Genomic DNA, 22519 nt, shown 5'->3' with positions numbered 1-22519 from the left:
TCCTGTGTGTGGTCTGTGTCCTCGAAGAAGGATTCAAGGGAATGGGCTGCATCCCCATCTCTGGGTCTCCCCCAGGCCCACACGAACTGAACAGGAGCACACGCTCTGTGCCTCAGCTAATGAAGCCAGCTCGACCCCTCTCCTGTATCCCTGGGCGCTGCCATCCTGGCCTCATGCAGCAGACCCTTACGCTGCCTCTGGGAGGGGAACTCCACCCACTGGGCCTGGGCTTGGCATTGCTGAGTCCATCAGTTCTGTTTATTTGATTATTCTCCTCTACCCCCCTGTGAAGGACAGGATGTCAGCCTCGTTTAAAGATGAGGAGGACTTCCCTGGTGGCGCAGTGGTTAAGAATCTGTCTGCCGATACAGGGGGCACAGGTTTGAGCCCTGGTCCGGGAAGATCCCACATGCCGCGGAGCAACTAAGCCCGTGTGCCACAACTACTGAGCCCGCGTGCCACAACTACTGAAGCCTGGGCGACTAGAGCCCATGCTCCGCAACAAGAGAAGCCACTGCGATAAGAAGCCCACGCATCGCAACAAAGAGCAGCCCTGGCTCGCTGCAACTAGAGAAAAGCCCGCGCGCAGCAACGAAGACCCAACGCAGCCAAAAATAAACAAATAAAATAAATTTATAAAAAATTTAAAAATTAAAAAAAAATAAAGATGAGGAAACTGAGGCTCAGAGAGCTTATGTTCATTGCCTAGGGTCACGCAGCCAGTGAGCAATGGGACTGGGATTTGAACGTGCATGAACTTTCCCCCTTCTTGTCTTTCCTCCTACACCCTCTTTCTTTGTGTTCTCCATCTAATTCCCATCTATCCTTTAAGACCTTCATTCATACATTTGCCTTCACTACTACTATGTTAATTGATGATAATATATAATCCTGCATTTACTGGACTCTCACCACCAGCTAGCACTTTACACATTGTCTCATATAATCCTCCCCACAGCCTGACAAAAGGAAGTGTTATTACCAGGCCATTTTACAGATGAGGGAAATCAAGACACAGAGGTGGAAGATAACTCATCCAATGTCTTGCAGTGAGTAAATATTAGAGATTTGCCTCCAGAGCCCGCTCTCCTGGTCACTCTACTAAACCCCAGGCTGCCTCCCCTGCCCAGCCCTCTGCGATTGCTCCTGAGCCCCCAGTCAGCACTGGCCACTGGTGCATCTCCTATGTTCATCAGGACCTCTGGGTTCATGCCGTCTCTTAACTAGTCTGCAAGTGCCATTAAGGGAGCACCTGGGGCTCTACTCCTGTGTGTCCCACTGTGACCAGGACGGCGTTCTGACCCCCAGAGCTCAGGACACAATTGATTCCCTGATGTTGCCAACAGGCAGAGAGGGGTTGGAGCTGGGCCCTTACCCTGGAGAAGATGGGAAGGGAGTCCCAGGTGTAGGGATAAGCGAAGGCCAGGACACGAAGCATCTTACAGAGCCTGGGCTTCTGGACCTCAAGAAACCTAAATCAGGGAAGGAAAGGGGGGAGAAATGAGAATGAAAAAAGAGTTTCAGTAAATAACACAGACATGCATATTAAAAATAACCAAGGGCGAGTCACCCACAAAAGACAAGCATTTTTGCACAAGCGCCTCCTATGGCCAGCAGCTTCTCCACCAGCGCTCTCCACTTCTCCCACCCTGATGGGAACGGCTCAGTCTCAGATGTGGAAAGAGCTCAGGGTGGGCGGGGAGGGGGAAACCATCTCCCAGCATCCTGAGAAGCAATGGCATCCAGACAAAGTCAGGAAGGAGGCACTGAGCAGAAGCCCTTCAAGGGCCAAGTTATCTAGCTGCCAAAGAGCCTTCTAGAAGTCCAGTAACCACCAGGACAGGGAGACATGTGCAGAGCGGGTGGGTCCAATGGCACAGGCTCCTGGGGTGAGCACCTCTGCGAAGGTTGAGATGCTTAATTAGTCAGAGGCGCCAGCTGATTACCCTGCACAAGCCCTCGGTGCAATTAGGTGTTTAATTACTTAAGAGATTTCTGGAATATTTAATACCACACACAGGGATACTGGGCTGGGGAAACTGAGTAAGCATGGTCCTTCCTTCTCTCTTTCATCATCACCCCCACCTGCCTCCGGTTCAAAGACAGATGAAGCCAGCATTAAAACGAGTGGTGCTGGGCTTCCCTGGTGGCGCAGTGGTTGAGAAGCTGCCTGCCAATGCAGGGGACACGGGTTCGAGCCCTGGTCTGGGAAGATCCCACATGCCACGGAGCAGCTAAGCCCGTGAGCCACAGCTACTGAGCCTGCGCGTCTGGAGCTTGTGCTCCGCAACGGGAGAGGCCGCGACGGTGAGAGGCCCGCGCACCGCGATGAGGAGCGGCCCCCGCTCGCCGCAACTGGAGAAAGCCCTCGCACAGAAACGAAGACCCAACACAGCCAAAAATAAATAAATAAATAAATAAATTAAAAACAAACAAACAAACAAAAAAAAAACGAGTGGTGCTGACTGTCACAAAGACAGGCAGCTCCTCCTGGATGGAACACGATGGGGCCTCAGCTGGCTTGGGCCCAGCCTGAGGAGGGGGCAGCAGCTGAGGGGGTGGGGAGCCGGGCAGCACAGATGGCAGGCTGGATACTGGGAGGGGAGGGGTAAGGAGAGGCTCCACATGAAACCACAGCCCTGAACTGGGGCTCAGGCGAGGGAGAGCTCACACGCGCAGGCTGGGCATGGAGGCAGGGCAGGTACCCGCTTCAGTAGCACAGCGTACTGTGGGGGATGGATCCTCCCTTGGTGCCCACAGGGCTGCGAGGCCAGAGGACCCCCAAGGGTGGTGTGCAGAGCCCGGGCGCCGAGGCTCGTGGGGTAGCTGTTCTGGTGCAGCCCGTAAGATGAGGGAGGCGCTGGGGCCATCCCAGCCCCCCCTCGACAGTTCTGCCCCTCATCACACTCTCCAGCGGGGATGGAGTCTATGTCCCACCACTGCTCCTCACCTCTGCTCCCCAGATACCCCGTCCCAGCCCACTGGCCTGCCCCTTCTCCACCAAACATAGTCTGCTGCCCCTGCAGCTCGGGCCCATCTCCCCCTCCAGGTTATTCACGTCCCCTACAAGCCAGTGCAGTCACCTGACTACAAGCCCCACTGTGCCCACATCCTTTGGCGTGAAAATGGCAGAGACACCCACATCTGCCTCCTGAGTGGTCGGGGAACTCTCCTCGAGGGCAGAGCTGGGTCTGCTCAGCTCTCCATCCCCAGCATCCAGCTCAGCATCGTGTCTGAGGATGTGACATCGCCAGGCTGCTGTGTGCTGTCCAGCTCTCAGAGCAGCCCAGCCTGGGGATCCCTGTTCTGGGTAAGAGGCGGCCACCGGGGACCCCGAGAAGCCCCATAACCTCCAGAGATCAGCTCCAACTTTGCTCCAGCCCATGGGCATGTCCCTCCTTCTTTCCTGACCCTGTGGACGCTGGGCAGAGATGGAAGAGAAGTTCAAGAAGGAGGAGGAGAAATAAGGGACCTCAATTCATCGTCTGCCAGAACAGAACCCCAGCCTTGGAAGGAACCACAAACCCCCGGGATTGGTGAGGCTGCACAGGGCCACGATCTGGCAGACACCCTGAGTCTGATCCCGTCCCTGCCCTTTGTGACCATGTCATCCAGCAGGTGATGTAACCCTTGTGTGCCCCAAAACCCTCATGTGTAACATAGGAGCAACAACAGAATCCCTGCAAGGGATTGTTGCAAGGGTTTGAGAAAATGATGCTCGCAAAGAACTTACAGCTGTGCACGGCACAGAGTAACACTCAGGAAATGGCAGCTTTTAAAAATAATGTGTGTTGTAGGAGCCATCCTCTCCCCCTCCCCATCCTGTAGCTACGTCGTACCAGAAAATAGGAACAGGAGGGACCAGATGAGTTCTGGGTGATTTGCCTAAAATCACAGGAGCTAATAAGAGGCAAAGCTAGGATTTATAGGCAGGGCCATCTGGCTGGCTTCCCACCCTCTCCCCTCGGGCAGGCAGAGCGGGCATCTGACCACTAGCCAGCCTCTGTCCTTACCTTACAGACACCCCTCTGCCCCCCAGGAGGCAATCGGAACACATTCCCGCTGCCCCAGGAACCCGGGCCCATCTCGATGGCCTTCTCAGTCCACGCTGGCAGACCCTGTCCAACCACGGCAAGCCCACTCCCTCCCTCCCCATGCACTGCCACCGCCTATCACCTCTGGGTGCAAAGAGACTCGCTATTAAAGCACGCTCTTTCTGCGGCCACTTACACAGGAAGAAGGCTGGCTCTGGTTGGCGAGGGCCATCCCCCAAACCATGGATTTCCTGCGACTTGAGACATTTCGCCCGGCCTGATAAAGTACTTCCCCAAGGGCAAACGAACCAGCCTCTCCAGCTGCAAAGCCGAGTCTACAGGGGGAAAAAGGAGAAAAAGCAGAACAGAAGAGAGACAGCAACAAAGAGTAAGAGGCAGAAGGGCCAGCAGCCACAGAGACGGGGGGGGGGGCCTCCCACTAACAAGGTGCAATTCCAAATAAGGCCACAGGGTGTCGCCACAGCCAGAGATTCCGAGAGGGACGGGAGGGAGCCACAGCGTCCTCCAAAGCACCCCACACCCCAAAGTCTCCAAAGCCTTGCCTGGTAAGGCAATCCCTGCACCCCAGAGCTGGGAGTCAGGGAGCCAGGCCTCCTCTGCCTAGAACCAGGTGAGCAGGAAACACTGGATTTTGGGAGAAGCCTCCAGCAAGAGAAGGTTGATACAATACCAGTCTATTCTGAAACCTGATAAATTCTTGTTGCAACCAAAGCTGGAAAGATTTGCAGGTGAATTCTGGAACTAGTGCTTGAAAGAAGTGGGCCTTTGGAAACATCATCCTGTTGCAGAGGTGTGTCTGTATGTGTGATGGGGGCGGGTGTTATGGTAGTTTGGTTGTTGTGTGGGTGACATAGCAGGAATGTGGACATTTCCACGTGCTGGCCCCTGGCCCTAGCAGCACTCTGTCATCTGACTGAGCCCTCTGACCTCCAGATGTATCTGAGAACCACTGTCTGCTAAGCCTCCTGTCTCCAGCTCTGACCTCCAAACCCCCTTCCAGGCCTGCCCCATGCCTCTCTGAGCTGCCACGACAGCACTGCCACGGCAAGGCTCTCACAGCACAGCTCACTATCCACCAAGGATGAAAATTCATCTCTCCCTCACAGCACCGACCACAAGGCATTTCACTGAGCAAGTATGTGTCAAAAAACCAACGGTTGGATGCTTTGAATGGATGAACGGAAAAGTGCGTACGGTGACCCATGGTGAACAGCAAACAGTGTGTAACTGACATTCCTGAGAGAGTGGTGGTGCCTTCCTGGGCTTTCGGGTGGTCGGCGGGTATGAGCAGGCAGGGTCTCTGTCACCCTCACCTGGCTCCGAGAGCCACAGAGAGGTCACGCGTTCTGTCATTTCCCCCCCTCAAATACTGCAGAACAAGAAAGCAGTTTTCTGGAACGTGTTCCTTTGAACTGAATTCCATGATAATAAGGATCGAAAGACCGGTTGGGGAGCCCACGTCTCCTAACGGACATGTATCGTAAGGGAATGAACGCCACTAGGACCACGCTACTCTGGGAAGCATGTGGATAACTAAAGCACGACTCCTGAGCTCCACGGTCTGCCACTCAGGGAAGGAGGTGGTTCTCGGCCACTCCCGGCCATACCACGGACTGATGGAGCGGGAGGGGGGAGGCAGACGTGGGCTTGGTGGGTAGGGAAGAAGGCAAGGAGAGAAATCTTGGAAAAGGCGCTGAAGCGGACATCATAGAATGCCCAAACCAGAAGGAACCCAAGGGACATCTTCTTAGATGCCCCTGTTTAAAGGTCGTGATTGGCCAGAGGCCACACAGCAAGTCTGTGAAATCGGGACCCCAGACGGCCCTCGCCCTCCTCCACCTGCTTCTCCTGAAGTTAATCAGGGCCAGAGCCTCTCCCCACACACGAGTCCCCTTCCTCACTCCTCAGACACTGAAGACAAAGACAGAGAATGAAAACAAAGGGGACGGGCCTTGTAAGAGCAGGGATCCACCGACACACGGAAAGGAGAGCGGACAAGATGCAAAGGAGGCCGGACGGGCCCACGGGGGGACATCCCACTCTATCCTTGACTCTGAGCATGTGGCGTTTGCCCCTCTCTCCCTTTCTGTCCCCCAAGCCCCCACTTAAGCCCCGCAGGGCACGGGAGCTGAGTCCACAGAATTGTCTTCCTAGGAAGTTTACTGTCCTTCACGAGTATAGGGCCAGTCCTCTGTAGGACACACGAGGTGCTTCCATTTCCCCCGCCTCTCTCTAGCCCCCCTCTAGCTTCTCTCCCCGCTTCCAGCCCCACAGGCTCTGGCAACTCTGAAGCTCCTTGTTGCCTCCCAATGACATCCCATCCTCTCCGGGCCCTCGCCCTTGTCCAGGCTGTTGGCTCTGTCCAAAAGGCCCTTCCCTCCTCTCCAGCTAAAGTGTTCAACCTTCCTCAATACTCATTCCTAAGGCCACTTCGCAGAAGCCTGGGAATCCAAGCAGGTGTCATTTTGTATTATCATTATTTGCTTATGTTATATCCTGTAATGCTACACACTGAAAGCCTTTTCTTCTGGCCTTTAAAGGAAATGATGACTCCATCTGGACTTTTTGAGGGTCTGCAGTCTGCTTCTCATACTGCATGGGGCACTCTCTGAGGACAAGGACTGAGCCTCACTCACCCCTGTATTCCCAGATCTTAACATGACACTCGGAGCATGGCAGGCATTTAAGGAATGTTGAGTGGTTGGTTGGACGCATTGATGGAAGGATGGGTGGTTGGGTGGGTAGATCGATGCATGAATGGGTGGGTGGATAGATGGATGGATGGATGGATGGATGGATGGATGGGTGGATGGGTGGATAAACTGAATAAGTGGATGGGTGGATGGATAGATGGCTGGGTAGACGGATGGACGGGTGGGAAGATGGATAGGTAGGTAGATGGATGGATAGATGGATGGATGAAACAGCCACAGATATGCCCCATAAACAGAAATAATCCATTTCATTGACAAGGGACAAGCCCCAAATGGACATTCAAGAGATTCCTGGCCAACCTGCCCTGCCAAACAAGTTTGTCTAAAGGTGCCAGGCATGTCACATCCAAAAGACCCATTCAGGGACTTCCCTGGTGGCGCAGTGGTTAAGAATCCGCCTGCCAATGCAGGGGACACAGGTTCGAGCCCTGGTCCGGGGCGATCCCACATGCCGCCGAGCAACTAAGCCCATGCGCCACAACTACTGAGCCTGCACTCTAGAGCCCGCGAGCCACAACTACTGAGCCTGCACACAACTACTCAAGCCCACGCGCTCTAGGGCCCGCATGCTGCAGCTACTGAACCCACGAGCCACAACTACTGAAGCCCGTGCGCCTAGAGCCCAAGCTCTGCAACAAGAGAAGCCACCGCAATGGGAAGCCTGCGCACCGCAACAAAGAGTAGCCCCCCGCTCGCTGCAACTAGAGAAAGCCCGTGCGCAGCAACGAAGATCCAACACAGCCAAAAATAATAAATTAAAAAGAAACAAAAAAAGGAAAAAAAGACACATTCATTGTACCTGAACAATCAGGGAGGACTCCTGGCTAGAAGAAAACAATATACCCTCATGGCTTATAGGTGATTCAGGAAGATTAAAAAAATAATAATAAGTTCCAAGAATTTGCATTGGGAGTTCATGGGAAAGCAGTCCTGGATCATGAATGGCGGGACTGTTTCTTCCACCCGTGAAGCCCACCTGCCCCACCAGTCCACAGTGCTCGCCTCCCTCTGATCCTAAGTTCGCAACAGCAGAGCCGCACAGCCCCACAGGAGCTAACCAGGCAGGACAGTGGCTCGTCCAAGCACCTGATCCAGGTGTGTCTTTGGCCCAGGCCTGTCGGTGAGCCCTCACATCCAGGAACTGTGCCTCCGGGCCACGCTTCATCTCTCTTGGGCTGTTTTTAGCATCAGTGTTACTTTTCTATGTATGTTACGCCTTGTCTCACCCAAGGCAGGGACCCGATCTCCTCCTCTCCCCCCATCCGTGGCAGCCCTCACAGCTCTGGCCTGGCACGGAGGTTGCGCTTCAGAAAGAGCTTTTAATCGCCAGAGCCCTTGAGGAACTGGGGGAGAAGGAAATAATAACCCCATGATGTCTGATTCAGTTTTCTACCCTCTGGGCAGACCCTATCTCCTCACAGCTGGAGGGGCGCTCTGACTTCCAGGAAGAGGGAAGGGGGAGTTTACCCCCGACTCCCACCCCAGGGACGAAGCAACACAAAGCCCAGTCTCGAGACTGAGCCTGGAAATGAGACTCACCCCCACGGCAAGCAGCTCCGTGCTTCCCACCACCTGCCTCGGGACAGGTGAGTGGAAGGCAAGTTGGGGCAAGCATTCCCGATGCTGTTTAAGGCTCTATCCTTTGATTTTTAAAGAAAACCAACCTGTCAAGTTTGGGGAACTTGCCTACCTCTGGATCCCACAAAACCAAAGTGTCACCCAAAGAAAGCTGGAGCCAGAATCATTGCGGGGAAGTTGCAGAAGCATACCTCTCCCTCCCTGTTTTCTCCTGGGGAGGGAAGAGTTGGCGGCTGCCAGGAATAAGAATTCTATGAGGCCAGCAGCAGTCTATTCGGAAGACTCAAACTGGATCAGTGGAGTCGCGGGTAGGGGGACAGATGGCCAGGGGTGACCGCCAGCCTTCCTTGGCGCTCTTCCTAACCCACCATGAAAGGCCCCCAGCTCCCAGCACCATCTACACAGGGATGTTACCCCAACACCACCATTCCAGAGGTTTCCCAAGTAATTTTGGGTAGTTCATTTTTAGCAAGAGCTGAATAAACTAGAGTAGTTATCCTAAAAAATGCCTCTTGTACTCATACTCCAAAGAGCTTCTTTGAGTGGAAGGAAAAAAATGGGAGGAATAAGAGCCAGTTAGCTGGGCATGACTCATGGCCACTGGTCTTCCCCTGGGGATGTGTTGGACATTTGAATATCATCCATCACCCACCACACAGATAGGCATATCTTGTTTTATTGCACTTTGCCTTATTGTGGTTTTTGCAAATTGAAGGTTTATGGCAACCCTGTGTTGTCAGATGATAGCATTTTTAGCAATAAAGTATTTTTTAATAAAGGTGTGTACATTGTTTCTTTAGACATAATGCTATTGCACACTTAATAGACTACAGTGTAAATATAACTTTTATATGCACTGGGAAACCAAAAAGTTTGTGTGACTTCCCTTATTATGATGTTGGCTTTATTGCGGTTGTCTGGAACCGAACCTGCAGTATCTCCAAGGTGTGCCTCTATCAGGAGGCCGGCCCCCTCTGTCCCTATTAGCAGATGGCCCATTTATGGGGCACCTCCTATGGGCCAGGCTAGTGTTAGGTGTTCTGGATACATTACCTGTAATCCTTACATCCGTCTCACAAGGTAGCTGTGTTGACCCCACTTTTTTTTCTTTTTTTTGGCCACACCACGCAGCTTACAGGATCTTAGTTCCCCAACCAAGGATTGAACCTGGGCCACAGCAGTGAAAACACCAAGTCCTAACCACTGGACCGCCAGGGAACTCCGTTGACCCCATTTTATAGATAAGCAAACTGAGGTTCAAGGAGGGTAAGTGACTTGTTCAGCCACAGGACAAGCTACATAACTTGTAGAGCCCAGAGCAAAAGGAAAGTAGGGGGACCCCTTGTTCAAACCTCATTAAGTGTTTCGAAACAACAACAGCAGGGAATTAAACCAAGTGGGGAGCCCTCTTGATCACAGGGCCCTGAGTGCCTGCACAGGCGTGTGCCTGTGAAGCTGGTCCTGCCCGGCCACTGGAAGTCCATCTGGAACTGAGTCCCAGGCTCCCGAGTGTCTTTTCCACTGTCCCTTCCAACAGTCCAGGAAGCTGTGTGCTCCGCGCCGCCCCGCACCCCATCCCATCTGAGACAGAGCAGCCGGGTACCTGGAATAGCAGGAGAGGCCGGTGCTAATGCTGGTGTTCAGCACAGCCAGGGCCACGTAGTAGTCGTGGAAGACGGTGTTCACCAGCGCGTCCGGGAACACATAGGCAGAGTAGGCGATGGCGGAGCCTGGGAAGAAAAACCAGCCTTGGGCAATAAGCCAGGACTCAGCACTGTCTGGGCTCCTTGGGAAGACCAACCCCCCCACCCCCCCATCTGGCTGAGCCCCCCATCATCCCCACAGACCACGAGCAGTCCTGCCGCTGCACCCTTGCTTATGCCATCACCCATCACCGCCCCCCCTCAGCATGAGAATGTTCTGTGAGCCCAGCACTGCTCCAAGGGCTTGACATGCATTAACTCACATAAACTTTACAACCACCCTCTGACATCAATCCTGCACTTATCCTCATTTTACAGAGGAGGAAATGGAGGCACAGAGAGGTTTAGTAACCCTCCCAGGGACACACAGCTAGAAAGCAGCAAAGCCAAGCTTCAAACGCAGGCAGTTCAGCAACAGTCCCTGCTTTTAACTATGGTCCACGATGACACCCCAGTGTGCTCCGCTTTGCTCTGAGTGTGCACACATCTCACCTGCCTGATGATATGGGTGTCCCTTGTGGAACAATCAAGGCTGCAGGGGAGGGGGGGGGGTGGGATGAGGGAGGGCCCTTGCTGAGGCCAGGTGTGTCACATCAGCGGGCTGGGGGACTGGCCAGCTGAGAGGCTGGGCGTGAGATGCTAGCCTCAGCATTTTGTTTTGTTTTAGGTTTTGGAGTTTGTGAGAGAAGGGTTACTGAAGGACCTTCTAGAGACCTGTCTGCTGCAGCTTTTGTTTGAAAGAACAGGGGAGATCACTGTCCTTTTCAAAGGGGACAGATGTGTCCAGGAGCCTGGACCAGATGGCCTCTCCAGGCACCCTCACCTGCTGAGGTCCCTTTTGGGAGAGGCAGCTGCAGGCCTGTCAGCCCAGAGCCTAAGATCAGGCCTAAGGACACCTGTTATCCAAAAACAAAGAACCCTGGAATGCTAGTTCAAGGCTGAACTCAACCTCAGGCCATGCAAGTTCAACCTCTGCCTTTGATCCCATGTGACTGGTGAAATCTAGTGAAGCCCAGGGATGTGCCCAGGGTCATACAGGCAGAAAGGGCCAAGAATCACTACTCCTGGTACAGTGTTCCCCACTCCTGCAGGCTACCTGTGAGATTTCAGCTGGAACTGCCTCCAGGGGGACAGATTCTTGCCTCAGGCCTGACACCATGGGGAAGCTCCCACGTGGACCAGGATGCATCTGCTCTGTGTGTACTGACTGGGGCCAAGCTCCATGGGGGATATATGAGCGAAGGAGACTCAGTCCCTGCCAAAAATCGCAGTGGAAAGGGAAATTGGTGAGTGCCTCCAGGCGGGTTCCAGGGTGAGGTGGGCGTTCAGGATGGGCAGGCATGCAGTCAAGCGGCTGACCTTGGAAGCATCCTTGGAAGACAGGGGATTCTTACAGGTGCCTGAGGGCAGGGATGGCTTTCCAGGGAGCAGGAGACACCTTTGGATGCCAGACTAAGGAAAGTGAACGTCCCCTTTCAGGCAATAGGGGGCCCACCGAAGGTTTCTGAGCAGGGGATTAAGATGGTCAAAGCCTAGTGAAAGTGCGTGGGAGGTCCAAGAGGGAGGGGAACAGCTGGACATCGGGCAGGAAGCTGAGCAAACGCCACCCTCCAGGGATTGAGGGTTTCCACGGGGTCGGGGAGGAGGAGAGATGGCTGCAGACAAGGGAGTCCCAGGTGGATCCCACAGGCTCTCTCGACTGACTAGACTTTCCTTCCAGGTTTACTGAACACCCCCATGTCAGGCTCTGGGCTACGGACTGGAAAACCAGATGTGAAAGACGCATGGCTGTCCTCAGGGAGTTGTTCCCAGTAAGGGGCAGAAATGAAGGAATCAGACAGAGCTCCATGGAGGTGGATCCAGGCCCGGGGACTTGGAGGAAGCCACAGGCAGGGGCCCTGAGGCTCCCAGGCCCTGGCTCTGCCATTCACAAGCTGCGTGACCTGGGTAACTTACCTTTAGTGTTCTCACTTATAGCGTGGGTATAATGATGGTCCCCACCTCAGGGGCCTGCTGTCAGGGTTAACTAGGTAATCGTGGTAATCGCTACCTTCTGTTGCTTACTAAGTGCCAGGCACTGTCTGACACGCTTCACTTACAAAACCCATTTAATCTTTATAACACTCCTATGAGGAAGATACTATGCCAACTGTATCTTGCCTAAGAGCATATAAGTATTAGGGGGTGGTGCAGTTAGGCCGCTAAGCCCCGCGTTATGCCACCCCTTGGTGATGTGGGATGTGGGTCGGGTGCTCGGCATGCAGCCTGCCGTTATGCCTCCAAAACGCTTGCTCTTATCATAAGTGAGTCTGGGGCAGGCGATCGAGGGTGATGGAAGCTGCCGGGTTAAGGAGTTTGGACTTCATCCCAGGTAACTGGGAACCTGGAAAAGTTGAAGTGGGAGGGCTGCCATGGTCAGAGGCCTTGAAGAAACCCCGCACGGCAGCTGGGTGAAGCCCAGGGGAGAGGTGTGAGGGACTGAGCCAAGCCAACGGGGGCACGGCTGATTTGAAAAGTATGTAGGAGAAACTCAACTGAGTTTGCCAACCGATTAGACAGGATGGTGAAGTGGGATGGGTGGGGAGTGAGAGGCAGGGAGAACTTGATTATTCACAGATTTCTGACTCGAAGGGGAGTAGATGCAAGGGCAGGGGCGGGGAGGATGTAGACGGTCTCGGTCCCAGGGCTGGATGTGGTGTGGAGCGTGGGTGAGCAGTTTACTAGAGATGGGGTTTGGGAGTGTCCCCCAGAGGTGTTGGGGGATGGTGTGGGTGCAGAGGAGATCTCCCAGGGAGCCTGACCACGGAAGAACAGAGGCCCAAGAATGGACTCCCAGCTTGCGCACCTATGGGGGGACGGAGGAAGGGGAACTGGCGAAGCAGGATGAGCATGTGAATGCGTGGGAAGAAAACTAGGAGGGAGTGATGCAACAGGGGCCAGAGGAAGCGGGGGAGGTTTGAGGAGCGCGGGGGTGCCCCTGCATCGAAGGCTGGAGAGAGAGCCCCCGGGGCCTGCGTGGATCCTGAGAGTCAGGAGGAGGCTGGGGCCTCGGCAAGCAGAGTTTCAGTGAACGGTGGGGACTGGGCAGCAGAGCACTGAGGAGTGGTGAACATGTAGAGACCCGTGTGCGTGTGTGTGTGCGTGTGTGTGTGTGCGTGCGTGCGTGCGTGTGTGTGCGCGTGTGTCTATGTTTGTCTGTGTATATGGGTTTGTGTATACGTATGTACGTGTGTGTTACTAGTGAAGAGAGAGGGAGAGGGGTGGGAGAATAGGATGGAGGTAGGTCCTCACACACCCTCTTGGGCAAAGGGAAGACGGTGACTTTGCTTTCACACCTGGAGTAGGATCAGGAGGGAGGAAGCAGCCAGAGCTGGGATGCAAGGGGACAGACGGATGCCCGCAACTGGGGGAGAGGAGAGGAGACAGGAGGAGGGGCTGTCAACCCCCCACCCCCCCTCACTCTATCCCTGCAGCTCTAACCCCTACAAGCCTCCAGACCGATGGGGTCTGTGAGCACCCCCTTCTCTGCGGGGCACGACAGAGACCAGCACTGATGCGTGGAGTTGGCTCCCCCTGGCCTGTGACAGCAGATTGTTAGTGTCAGAGAACTCGCAAGCCAACTGTTAGACACAGCCATCATTAAAAATTGAATGACATGAACTTACAGTGACGTGCATCATCTTAACAAGAGCAACAACTGTTCAGTCAACGCACCCGCTGTATCTGTACAGAGGAATGGCTACGTAATGGGGACCTAGCACGCATCTCTCCCCAGCCCTGTGTTCAGTGACGTTGGCGGCTCGAAGCCGGCCGTGGCCGGAGTATTTACACCACAGCAAACCTGCCAACGCCACAGACCGGGACTTTGGTCCACAGAGAGCCAGTTGTTAAATATTTGCCAGCACGCCTTTGGACAAGTTTCTTATAAAACACTCATCAGGCACCCGGGCAGGGGCACTGGCATTGCGGTGACTCTTCCGGAAGCCCACCAGAGCCTCACGGTGACCCCAGCTCCCAGGGGAAGATGCAGGTGGTTCAGTCACAGGGAAGAGGAGACAAGAGCAGGGCCTGACGTACCCAGGCTGAAGAGGTTGACGGCGCCGTAGTCCAGGAAGTAGCAGATGTGCCGGGCGTTCCTGGACATGGAGCTGAAGGTGTGTGCACAGCTGGATGCGAGGGGGTACACACAGCTGGCGCCCATGTACACGAGCAGGGGCCAGGCGTAGCTGTCATTCAGGACGTCCGTCCCACGCAGGGTGCTCACAAGCCTCCACGTGAAGAACCTGGAACACAGGGGGACACCCTCAACCTCCGAGACAGCGGCTCCTCTTACCGTCCTCAACCGACCGTCGTCTGCCTTCCATTTCCCTGGGATGACCGGCTCCTACATGGTCTCGCTTTGGTGACATGCCATGAGCGAGGAAGGGTGAGTGGGGTCCTTTTTGGCTGGAAATATGCAGGATGGGCAATGGTCCAGTCCCCTCCCCCTGCATGTGGTGACAGATCCCTTTTACAGCAGCTTGCCCAGGTGACTCTTGCACGCTTCCAGGGATGGGGAGCTCACCATCTCTTGAGGCAGCTCTGAGTGCTGCAAAGTTTCATTGAGCCTCCATCTGTCTCCCTGGAATCTCTCTCCATTGGATCAGCCCTAGTTCTCCCCATCAGCACCACAGAAAACAAACCCATCAAATATCTCAAGGCTGTCTGCATAATCCCTCACACCTCTCTGAGCGTCACATTAAAAAACCTCAGTGCATTCAACCATTCCTCATGGGATGCAAATTTGGCCTTGTCGTCATCCCTGTGGTTGGTCCAAGTTCCCCTTGCAGGAGGGCACCTCAAAGAGAAGCAATCTCCTCTGTGGGGTCTGGAAAGTCTGGAAGACAACGGGACGATTTTCTCCCCCCTCTTCGATGCTATTCCTCCACTAATATCACCATCTCTTTTCTGAGGGGCCTGGTCCCATGGCTGAGTCTCGGCTAAGCCTAGGCCTCCAGACTCTTCTCTATATGGAGACACTGCACAGTTCTGTGTCAGACCTGCCTAACCTATAACCCACGCGTGGGGTTCTTGCTTGTAGAGCTGCCCGCATCCACAAACCGCTGCTAGAGAGCCAGGCCCCTTTCCCACAAACTCTCCCAGGGAAGGGACTAAAAGCTTTTCACGCAGGAACCCCAAGAGCATCGTTAAATTCTCTGGCTACATTTGTGATCTTTTCCCTCCTGTCCCAGCAGAAATCAAGCTTAAGCTATCTGCTATTTTTCAAAACGTACCCTTTTATCACCTCGAGATTACTGCCGAGTCCCACTTCCCTGGGGCATCTTTCTCCGGCTCTCCCAAGCCTTCCTTGCTGCTGTGTGTTACGCTCTCAGGGCCTGGCAGTACAGGGGCATCATGCCCAGTGGGGCACCCTTGCCAGCATGTCTCAGCTGTAAAACAGCTACAACGGGATCTGCGCACAGCAACTCAAGCCCCACAAACAGGGATGGTCAGGCTGGCACTTTGTAGTGGCACAAACTTCAAAATAGCCTAAGTCACCTGTGGTTCATCCAGAAAATGGAACACCGCGCAGCTGTTCAAAAGCCAGAGAGGCTTCTGTGAGGGTCAGACAGAGATCTCTGAGGGAAAAGCAAGGGAGGAAAGAACCAGGTGCTGGGTGTACACACATGTCACAGATGCTCGAGTCTCTAGAAAAGCGTTCTGGGAGGATGCACAAGCAGCAGGTCGCCCCGGCAGCTCCAGAGAGGACGAAGAGGGGCCGGGGGAAGACTCCGACTCTATTCCCTTCTGCAATGTTATAATTTATTATCATTTAGACTTTTTACTTAAGTTTACTTAAATTTAAAACAACGAACAGCCTCCGTGAGCAGATCTTGCTGCCACCCGGACCAGTCTGCAGGCCCTAGGGCTTCTTTACAGGTGGTCCTATCCCACCCCAAGCCTGAGCTCTCCCTCTTCTCCACTGGTGACGTTCCTGGCACCAAGCAGCCTTCCCCTGCATTTTGCCCTGGGTCTGTCTCTGACTGCTGGCCAGGCAGGTTGCCGTCCTCGGGCCCCTCTCTGCCTGCAGCACACCCTGGGGTCCTTCCTGCTCTCTTGGCTTCTCAATATGATTGGGAGGGGGAGTCCAGAGACCAACCTGTGCTAGAACTTGCCAGGGGATGTAAGCAAGTCACTCCTTTCTCTGGGCCGCATCTGTGTCAGCCAGTGGTGGTCTGAGTCGGCTGGTGGCCCGCATGACCCCCATGGTCCTTCCAGCTCTCGTATACTAGGACCCCATCTCCACCCTTCACTCGCTATGCACAGGCACCAGGTATGTGAAGCTGGTCTTCGGTCCCCACCTTTCTCAGCCAGGTCCCTCCTCACCTTCCTGGCAATCCCCATTTGTGCATGTGCACGTGCTGGAGCGTTCTCCTGGCTGGCTCCATTAAAGTGCTGCCTGACCAAATGCCTCACAGCTGCTGTGGTCCCAGGCACCCACAGGTCTGTGCCCGATGCCTTTTCCAATGCCTCATCCCCTAATCCTCAGGGCAACCCCAGGAAGGGCGCAGACTATCCTGCTTTGCATATGGGAAAATGCGAAGCCCAGAGAGGTTAGGTGACTTGCTCAAGCTAGGGAATTTTAGCCAGGGCTTCCAGAAGACCCAGAAAGCCTCCAAGACTGAATAAGACAATCCTCTCAAATCAGGCCCCGAAGCAGGGGAGCAGGGAAAGACCGGGGAGCTGCCAGGAGCCCCTCGAATCCTACTACAATCTGGGTCCTAGAGCTCACCCCAGCAGCAGACCCCACGCCTCCCAGCACCACGGGGGAGTCCCCCCAAATCCCATCACAGAATCTCAGCTCTCTACACCCCAGCTGTGTTTAAAGAAGCCCCAGTTCCCAGGCTATGAGTGAGCGGCTGGTCAAGGGGGCTGGGAGGTACCAGAAGGGCAGCAAGTGCGTCCAGATGTTGAGGGTCTCATTAGTCATTTGGAAAAGGCTGAGGAGACAGGCCGTGGCGGAACTCTGTGGATGTCGGTAGCCGAAGAGGATGCCCTGCTCGTGGAACACCTGCAGGGGGAAGAGAAAGGGGCGCCGAGGTGAGACGAGAGGGTGGCGGGAAGGTCTCAGGAGGAACATCTCCGGTAGTCTCTAGCTTTCTCCCACTGTAGCCTGGAACACTTGACCCCGAGTCCTTGACCTGTCAAGCTGCTCCTGCCTCCTTCCCATCGCTTCTAAAATCCCATGTCCTTCCAGAAGCCTGCAGCCAGCTGGAGGAGAGGATTCAAGGCCCTGACTCCCTTTGGGAATCCAGCCTGTCTTTGCATGCCAGATGCACTTACTCCTGTCATGAATATTGCCTAAGAATCTGCTTTTGCACCCTCTGCCTGGGGCCTACAGCCCAGTCTTCGGATGCCTTCGTGGTTGGTTGACATATATGCTGCCTGTTCGAGCCAACAAGCCCTGGATGTCAGGGGCTGGTGGGATGATCTCTGCGGAAGATCCCTCCCCGCCGGGGCCAGGATATATTCACCAAGGCGCTTCATAAAGGCCTGTTGATAATGAAAACTATGATGGCATCAGCCTGCGCTGCAGGTGGAGGAGAAGGCTGGTCACAGCAGGGCCCACGCAAGCTCCCCACCCCACACAGCCCACCTGGCAAGGCTCTCAGTAACCACCCCGGATGAGAAACTTGGATTGGTCAGGTAAAATAGGGGGTGTCAACCTGCTTGGAGGACTGCATCACATCCATTAAAAGTGGTAATTATGGAGACAATGAGGCATGAGGGACAAAACCTCAGGATGCGACATTAAGTGAAAAAAAGTGGAATGTCAACTGTATTCCTGCCATGATGATTAGAACTATAGAAATTTTAAGTACACATAGTGGGGTGGAGACTGGGAGAAACATGGAAAAGGAAAGAGTTTTATTTGTTGAACTAGCAGGATTTGCGGGAGATTTTCTCCCCCTTTTGTGTTGAAAAGATCAGGGTTTCTCAATCTTGACCCTGTTGACATTTGGGGCCAGACAATTCTTTGTGCTGGGGGGGAGCTGTCCTAGGCATTGTTTAGCAGTAATGTGACAACCAAAAATGTCTCCCGATATTGCCAATGTCCCTGGGGGTAAAATCTCCCCCAGTTAAGAACCACTGACTTAGCCGAATGTTGTTATAACCCTTGAGAGGTAAGTAAAAATGAGTAGATTAATTGAGGCAAATAATGACAATGACAATATTAGTAATCGTAATGTAAACTGAATCACAATCAGTTTTAAAGTTTTCCCTCTGATTTTCTAGGGCTGTGGGAGGAATGGAAGGCTGGGAGAATTCCTACCTAGCCACCCATTTCCCATTTGGGTTACCAACTTCTTAGTTTAAGAGAGGATCTTGATTCAAAAATACACAATATTTGTAATGACCTATAATGGAAAAGAATCTGAAAAAGAATATATGTAATAATAACTGAATCACTTTGCTGTACACCTGAAACTAACACAACATTGTAAATTAACTATACTTCAATTTTTAAAAAGGGTTTAAAAAATAATAAATAAATAATCAAAAACAAAACAAAAACCACAAAAATAGACAATGTAGGGACTTCCCTGGTGGCACAGTGGTTAAGAATCTGCCTGACAATGCAGGGGACATGGGTTTGAGCCCTGGTCTGGGAAGATCCCACATGCCGCAGAGCAACTAAGCCCGTACGCCACAACTACTGAGCCTGCACTCTAGAGCCCGTGAGCCACGACTACTGAGCCCGCAAGCCACAACTACTGAAGCCTGCGCGTCTAGAGCCTGTGCTCCGCGACAAAGACAAGCCACCGCAATGAGAAGCCTGCGCACCACAAGGAAGAGTAGCCCCTGCTCAACACAACTAGAGAAAGCCCGTGCGCAGCAACAAAGACCAAACGCAGCCAAAAATTTTTTTTAAATTTTAAAAAAGAATACACAATGTATGGCATAACTTGGACTATCTCTTGAGGTTCTGAGTCAACAGGTCTCATGGAATAGTGGAGAAATTAGTAAGGGGATATCAGAGTAAAGAGTCAAATCTGGGCCCATTAGGTGCCCTGTGACCTTGAGCTGGGCCACAACTCTCAGGGCTCCGTGTCCTCACCTATGAAATGGGGGGCGTTTGCTCACCAGACGGTGAGGACATTCCCATCTTGGTTCAATTCTGGGTGAAACCAGTCAACTAGGGGGAGGGGGAGAATGAAGTTGGTTCATGGTCCAGTGAAGAAATACTGTTTGAATTAGGTTTGGGTTTTAGCTAATTAAAGCAATTTGTTCCAGTTTCTGATTCACTGTGCATTTCTGCTGACATCCCCGGTTTCCAGTGGACAAGCTTCTCTAATGGGCAGCAGGCATCTCTGCTTGCAGCTGCCCACCCACCAGGGTTGCTGACCAGGCGGCAAACGGGCTGATGGCCTTCAGCCTTTGAGTCACGCGAGGAGGATGGCGCGTGCTTGGCAGGCACGCGTAAGGCCCTCCAGCAGAAATTATAGGTCTATCATTCTACCTGTTATGTTTCTTGTTTTCTTCCTTAAAAAAAAATTTTTTTTTAATAAATTTATTTATTTTATTTTTGGCTGTGTTGGGTCTTTGCTGCCGCGCAGGGGCTTTCTCTAGTTGCAGTGAGTGGGGACCACTCTTTGTTGCAGTGCACGGGCTTCTCATTGCGGTGGCTGCTCTTGTTGCAGAGCACGGGCTCTAGGTGCGTGGGCTTCAGTAGTTGTGGCTCGCGGGCTCTAGAGAGCAGGCTCAGTAGTTGTGGCGCACGGGCTTAGCTGCTCCGCAGTATATGGGATCTTCCTGGACCAGGGCTTGAACCCGTGTCCCCTGCATTGGCAGGCAGATTCTCAACCACTGCACCACCAGGGAAGCCCTCTTCTTTTTTTTTTATTAAAGCATTGGCCTCTTGTTAAAATGCAAGGACTCCAGAAAGGAGCAATTGTTATTAATTATTCACTGCTTCATGTGAATAAGTTCAGCAGATCCCGTGCAGCAGGAGATCTTACGACAAGGGGCCTACGGAGCCCTGGGCATGTGAGGGTGACACACAGGGAGGAAGCAGGGCGGGGCTGCAGGACAGCTCAGATGCAGTGACGGCCACAGCTGGACGGTGGATGGACGGGACCCAGAGCAGGGGGGAGTCTCCCACATTTCTTCCACGGTGACTCAGGATATGACTACTGTCCTTCGCTCTTTGGACCCTGCATTCTGGGAGGCAAGAGAGGATGCTGATAGAGTCAAAAGCCAGAGGGGAACAGAGGGGCTGGGAAGTCCACAAACTGGACAACTTGACCACACTGAAGAATCTGGCCCCAGATCTGGGGAGAATGCCTTACCACCAAGGCCAGGGTTGGGCGCAGATTAAAAGAACTGCTTCCCTCTGACCGGCTATCCTGACGCCAGACATGGGGGCAGGATTTTAAGCAGCCCCTCCAAAAAAATACGGATAAAGGACGGATAAAAGAAAGGGAGCCACTCTGTCCCAGAAAAGCGATTCTGCTTCCTGCCTCTCCACCTTGACCCCCCGTTCATGAGGCGGCATTGCTATGTCCACTCCTGCTCTGAGGTCCTCCAAGCACAGGAAGGGAGACGCGTTCTCTCCCTTGTCCGGCTCCAGCCTTAGCAAAGCACTTTGCATAGAGTAGATCCTTACAGAATGCATGCTACATAAATCTGAACAGCAAAACACTTGAAAACAATTTTGTGTTCGTGCCTAGTTTGACCCCCAAAGGCAAACTGTGGTCATTGCCTTAATACTCCATAGCTGGACCTCATTTGTAAGCGGCCCAAAGTTAGCAGGCGCTGACATATTTGCACAGCAGAATTGATTTGACTCCACCTTGCCTCCCAGGTTGCAGGCCGGGCAATTTAGAATGAAATGAAATCAAATTGCGCGCAGCCTATAGTTTAGGAGTGAGAACCCCCAGGCAGCCAGGTGGAAGGGCGTGTCAGCGGGTTTTCCTCTTACTGCCTGTCACGAACTCGGCTTCCAAGAACAACCCTGTGCCCCTGCCAGCTGATGCCTGAAATTCCACTGCGACCATTTTAAACCCTTGGTTTTTCCAGCTATTAAACTGCAAATCACCTGGGGAAAATAATCGGGCATTCTAGCTAGCAGTAAATAAGAGAGGATTTTGATGGCAGGCAAAGCACAGAGGCTGTCAGAGCGGGGTCAGCAGGCCACCGGCCTCGGCGTGGTAATCTGCATTTCCCATCTAGATCTCATTGAATCCTCACGGCCTCGTGAGGGACAGCCTTTTACTGTCCCCATTTCACAGAAAAGGAAACTAAGGTCTGTGGATGTTAAGGCATTTATCAAAGATCACAGAAGTAGTGGGAGCAAAGCTGAGACATCAGACTCCGTGTCCTGGTCTCTCACACTATCTTCCCCGCCACTCCAGAGGGCTTGTCGGAGATGAAGCTCTCACCTCTCAGCCTGCAGTGTGACTGTGGACCATCACGCACTCCTCTGAACTTTAGTTGCTTCTTCTTTAAAGTGGTGTCATTGCTCTGAATTGCATCTCTCAAAATTCACATGTTGAAGCCCTAACCTCCAGCACTTCTGAATATAACTGTACTTGGAGATAGTCTTTAAAGAGGTGATTAAGTCTAAACAAGACAGTTAATCTAATCTAACTGGTGTCCCTCACGAGAAAAGGAAATTTGGACACAGAGGGAGACACCAGGGGTGTGCGTGCACAGAGGGATGACCATGTGAGGACACAGCAAGAAGGTGGCCCTCTGCAAGCTGAGGAGAAGCCTCAGAAGAAACCAACCCTGCCGGCACCTTGATCTTGGACTTCCAGCCTCCAGAACTGTGAGAAAATATATTTCTGTTGTTTAAGCCACCCCGTCTATGGTACTTTTTATGGCAGCTCGAGCTAATACAAAGTACAAGTGGTGAGGCTGGGGGACAAAGTCTCTAAGCCAGCGCCTCCCCGACTTTCTTCTGCAGGTGTCTGCAGATCACCTAGGGATCTTACTGCAGTTCGGTGGGGTTGGGGTGACTCTGCATTTCCAACACACTCCCAGCACATGCTGATTCTGCAGCTATCTCCAGCTTCCCAGCCCAGGCTCCTGCCTCAGCATCGTGCTGTCACCTCCCTGTCCAGAATCTGTAGCTCATCACAGAAGAGGAGGTGCCCTTTAGGTATGTTAAGATGAACCCAAAGACACAGGCATGAAAAGCAAGGGAGGGGACAGTGAGAGACCAGCAAGGAGTCTGGTGAGGTGTTGGTAGGCAGAGGCATGGATAGAACGGGGAGGAAGAGAGCGGGCCACAAATTGCTGTGTCAAGTATAACCCGTCATTTAGAGAGTATCTGCCACGTGCCTGACACTGGGTCGGACACCAAGCCACTGTCTCATGCAGGACGGACCATGCTTGGTCCTGGTAAAAGAGAACACTTAGGTTCTCAATCTAAAACACATAAAACATCACTGGTACACAACCCACATGCAATTACTAGAACCGT

The 22519-nt window shown here is 53.2% G+C and overlaps 1 protein-coding gene across 5 annotated transcripts in view; it reads right to left on the bottom strand.

Annotated features, from left to right (window-relative positions):
* Nucleotides 1–22519, bottom strand: part of PAQR5 (progestin and adipoQ receptor family member 5) — an 89052-nt gene that overhangs the window by 10291 nt on the left and 56242 nt on the right. For 4 of the 5 annotated variants that reach the window (XM_068554620.1, XM_068554594.1, XM_068554611.1 and 1 more), the window contains exons 3-6: nt 16974–17101; nt 14128–14333; nt 9951–10077; nt 1376–1472 (exon numbers count right to left, since the gene is read on the bottom strand). In XM_068554620.1, coding sequence (XP_068410721.1) covers nt 1376–1472; nt 9951–10077; nt 14128–14333; nt 16974–17101 — 558 coding nt within the window. Of the gene's footprint in view, nt 1–1375; nt 1473–9950; nt 10078–14127; nt 14334–15588; nt 15655–16973; nt 17102–22519 lie in introns of those variants that run through there. The other variant, XM_068554628.1, reaches the window with a different exon arrangement.

Source organism: Eschrichtius robustus, chromosome 1 (genome assembly GCF_028021215.1).
Source record: "Eschrichtius robustus isolate mEscRob2 chromosome 1, mEscRob2.pri, whole genome shotgun sequence".
NCBI classification, from domain to species: Eukaryota; Metazoa; Chordata; class Mammalia; order Artiodactyla; family Eschrichtiidae; genus Eschrichtius; species Eschrichtius robustus.
Note: the sequence above shows the minus strand (reverse complement) of the source record. Positions and strands in the feature narration are given on the sequence as shown.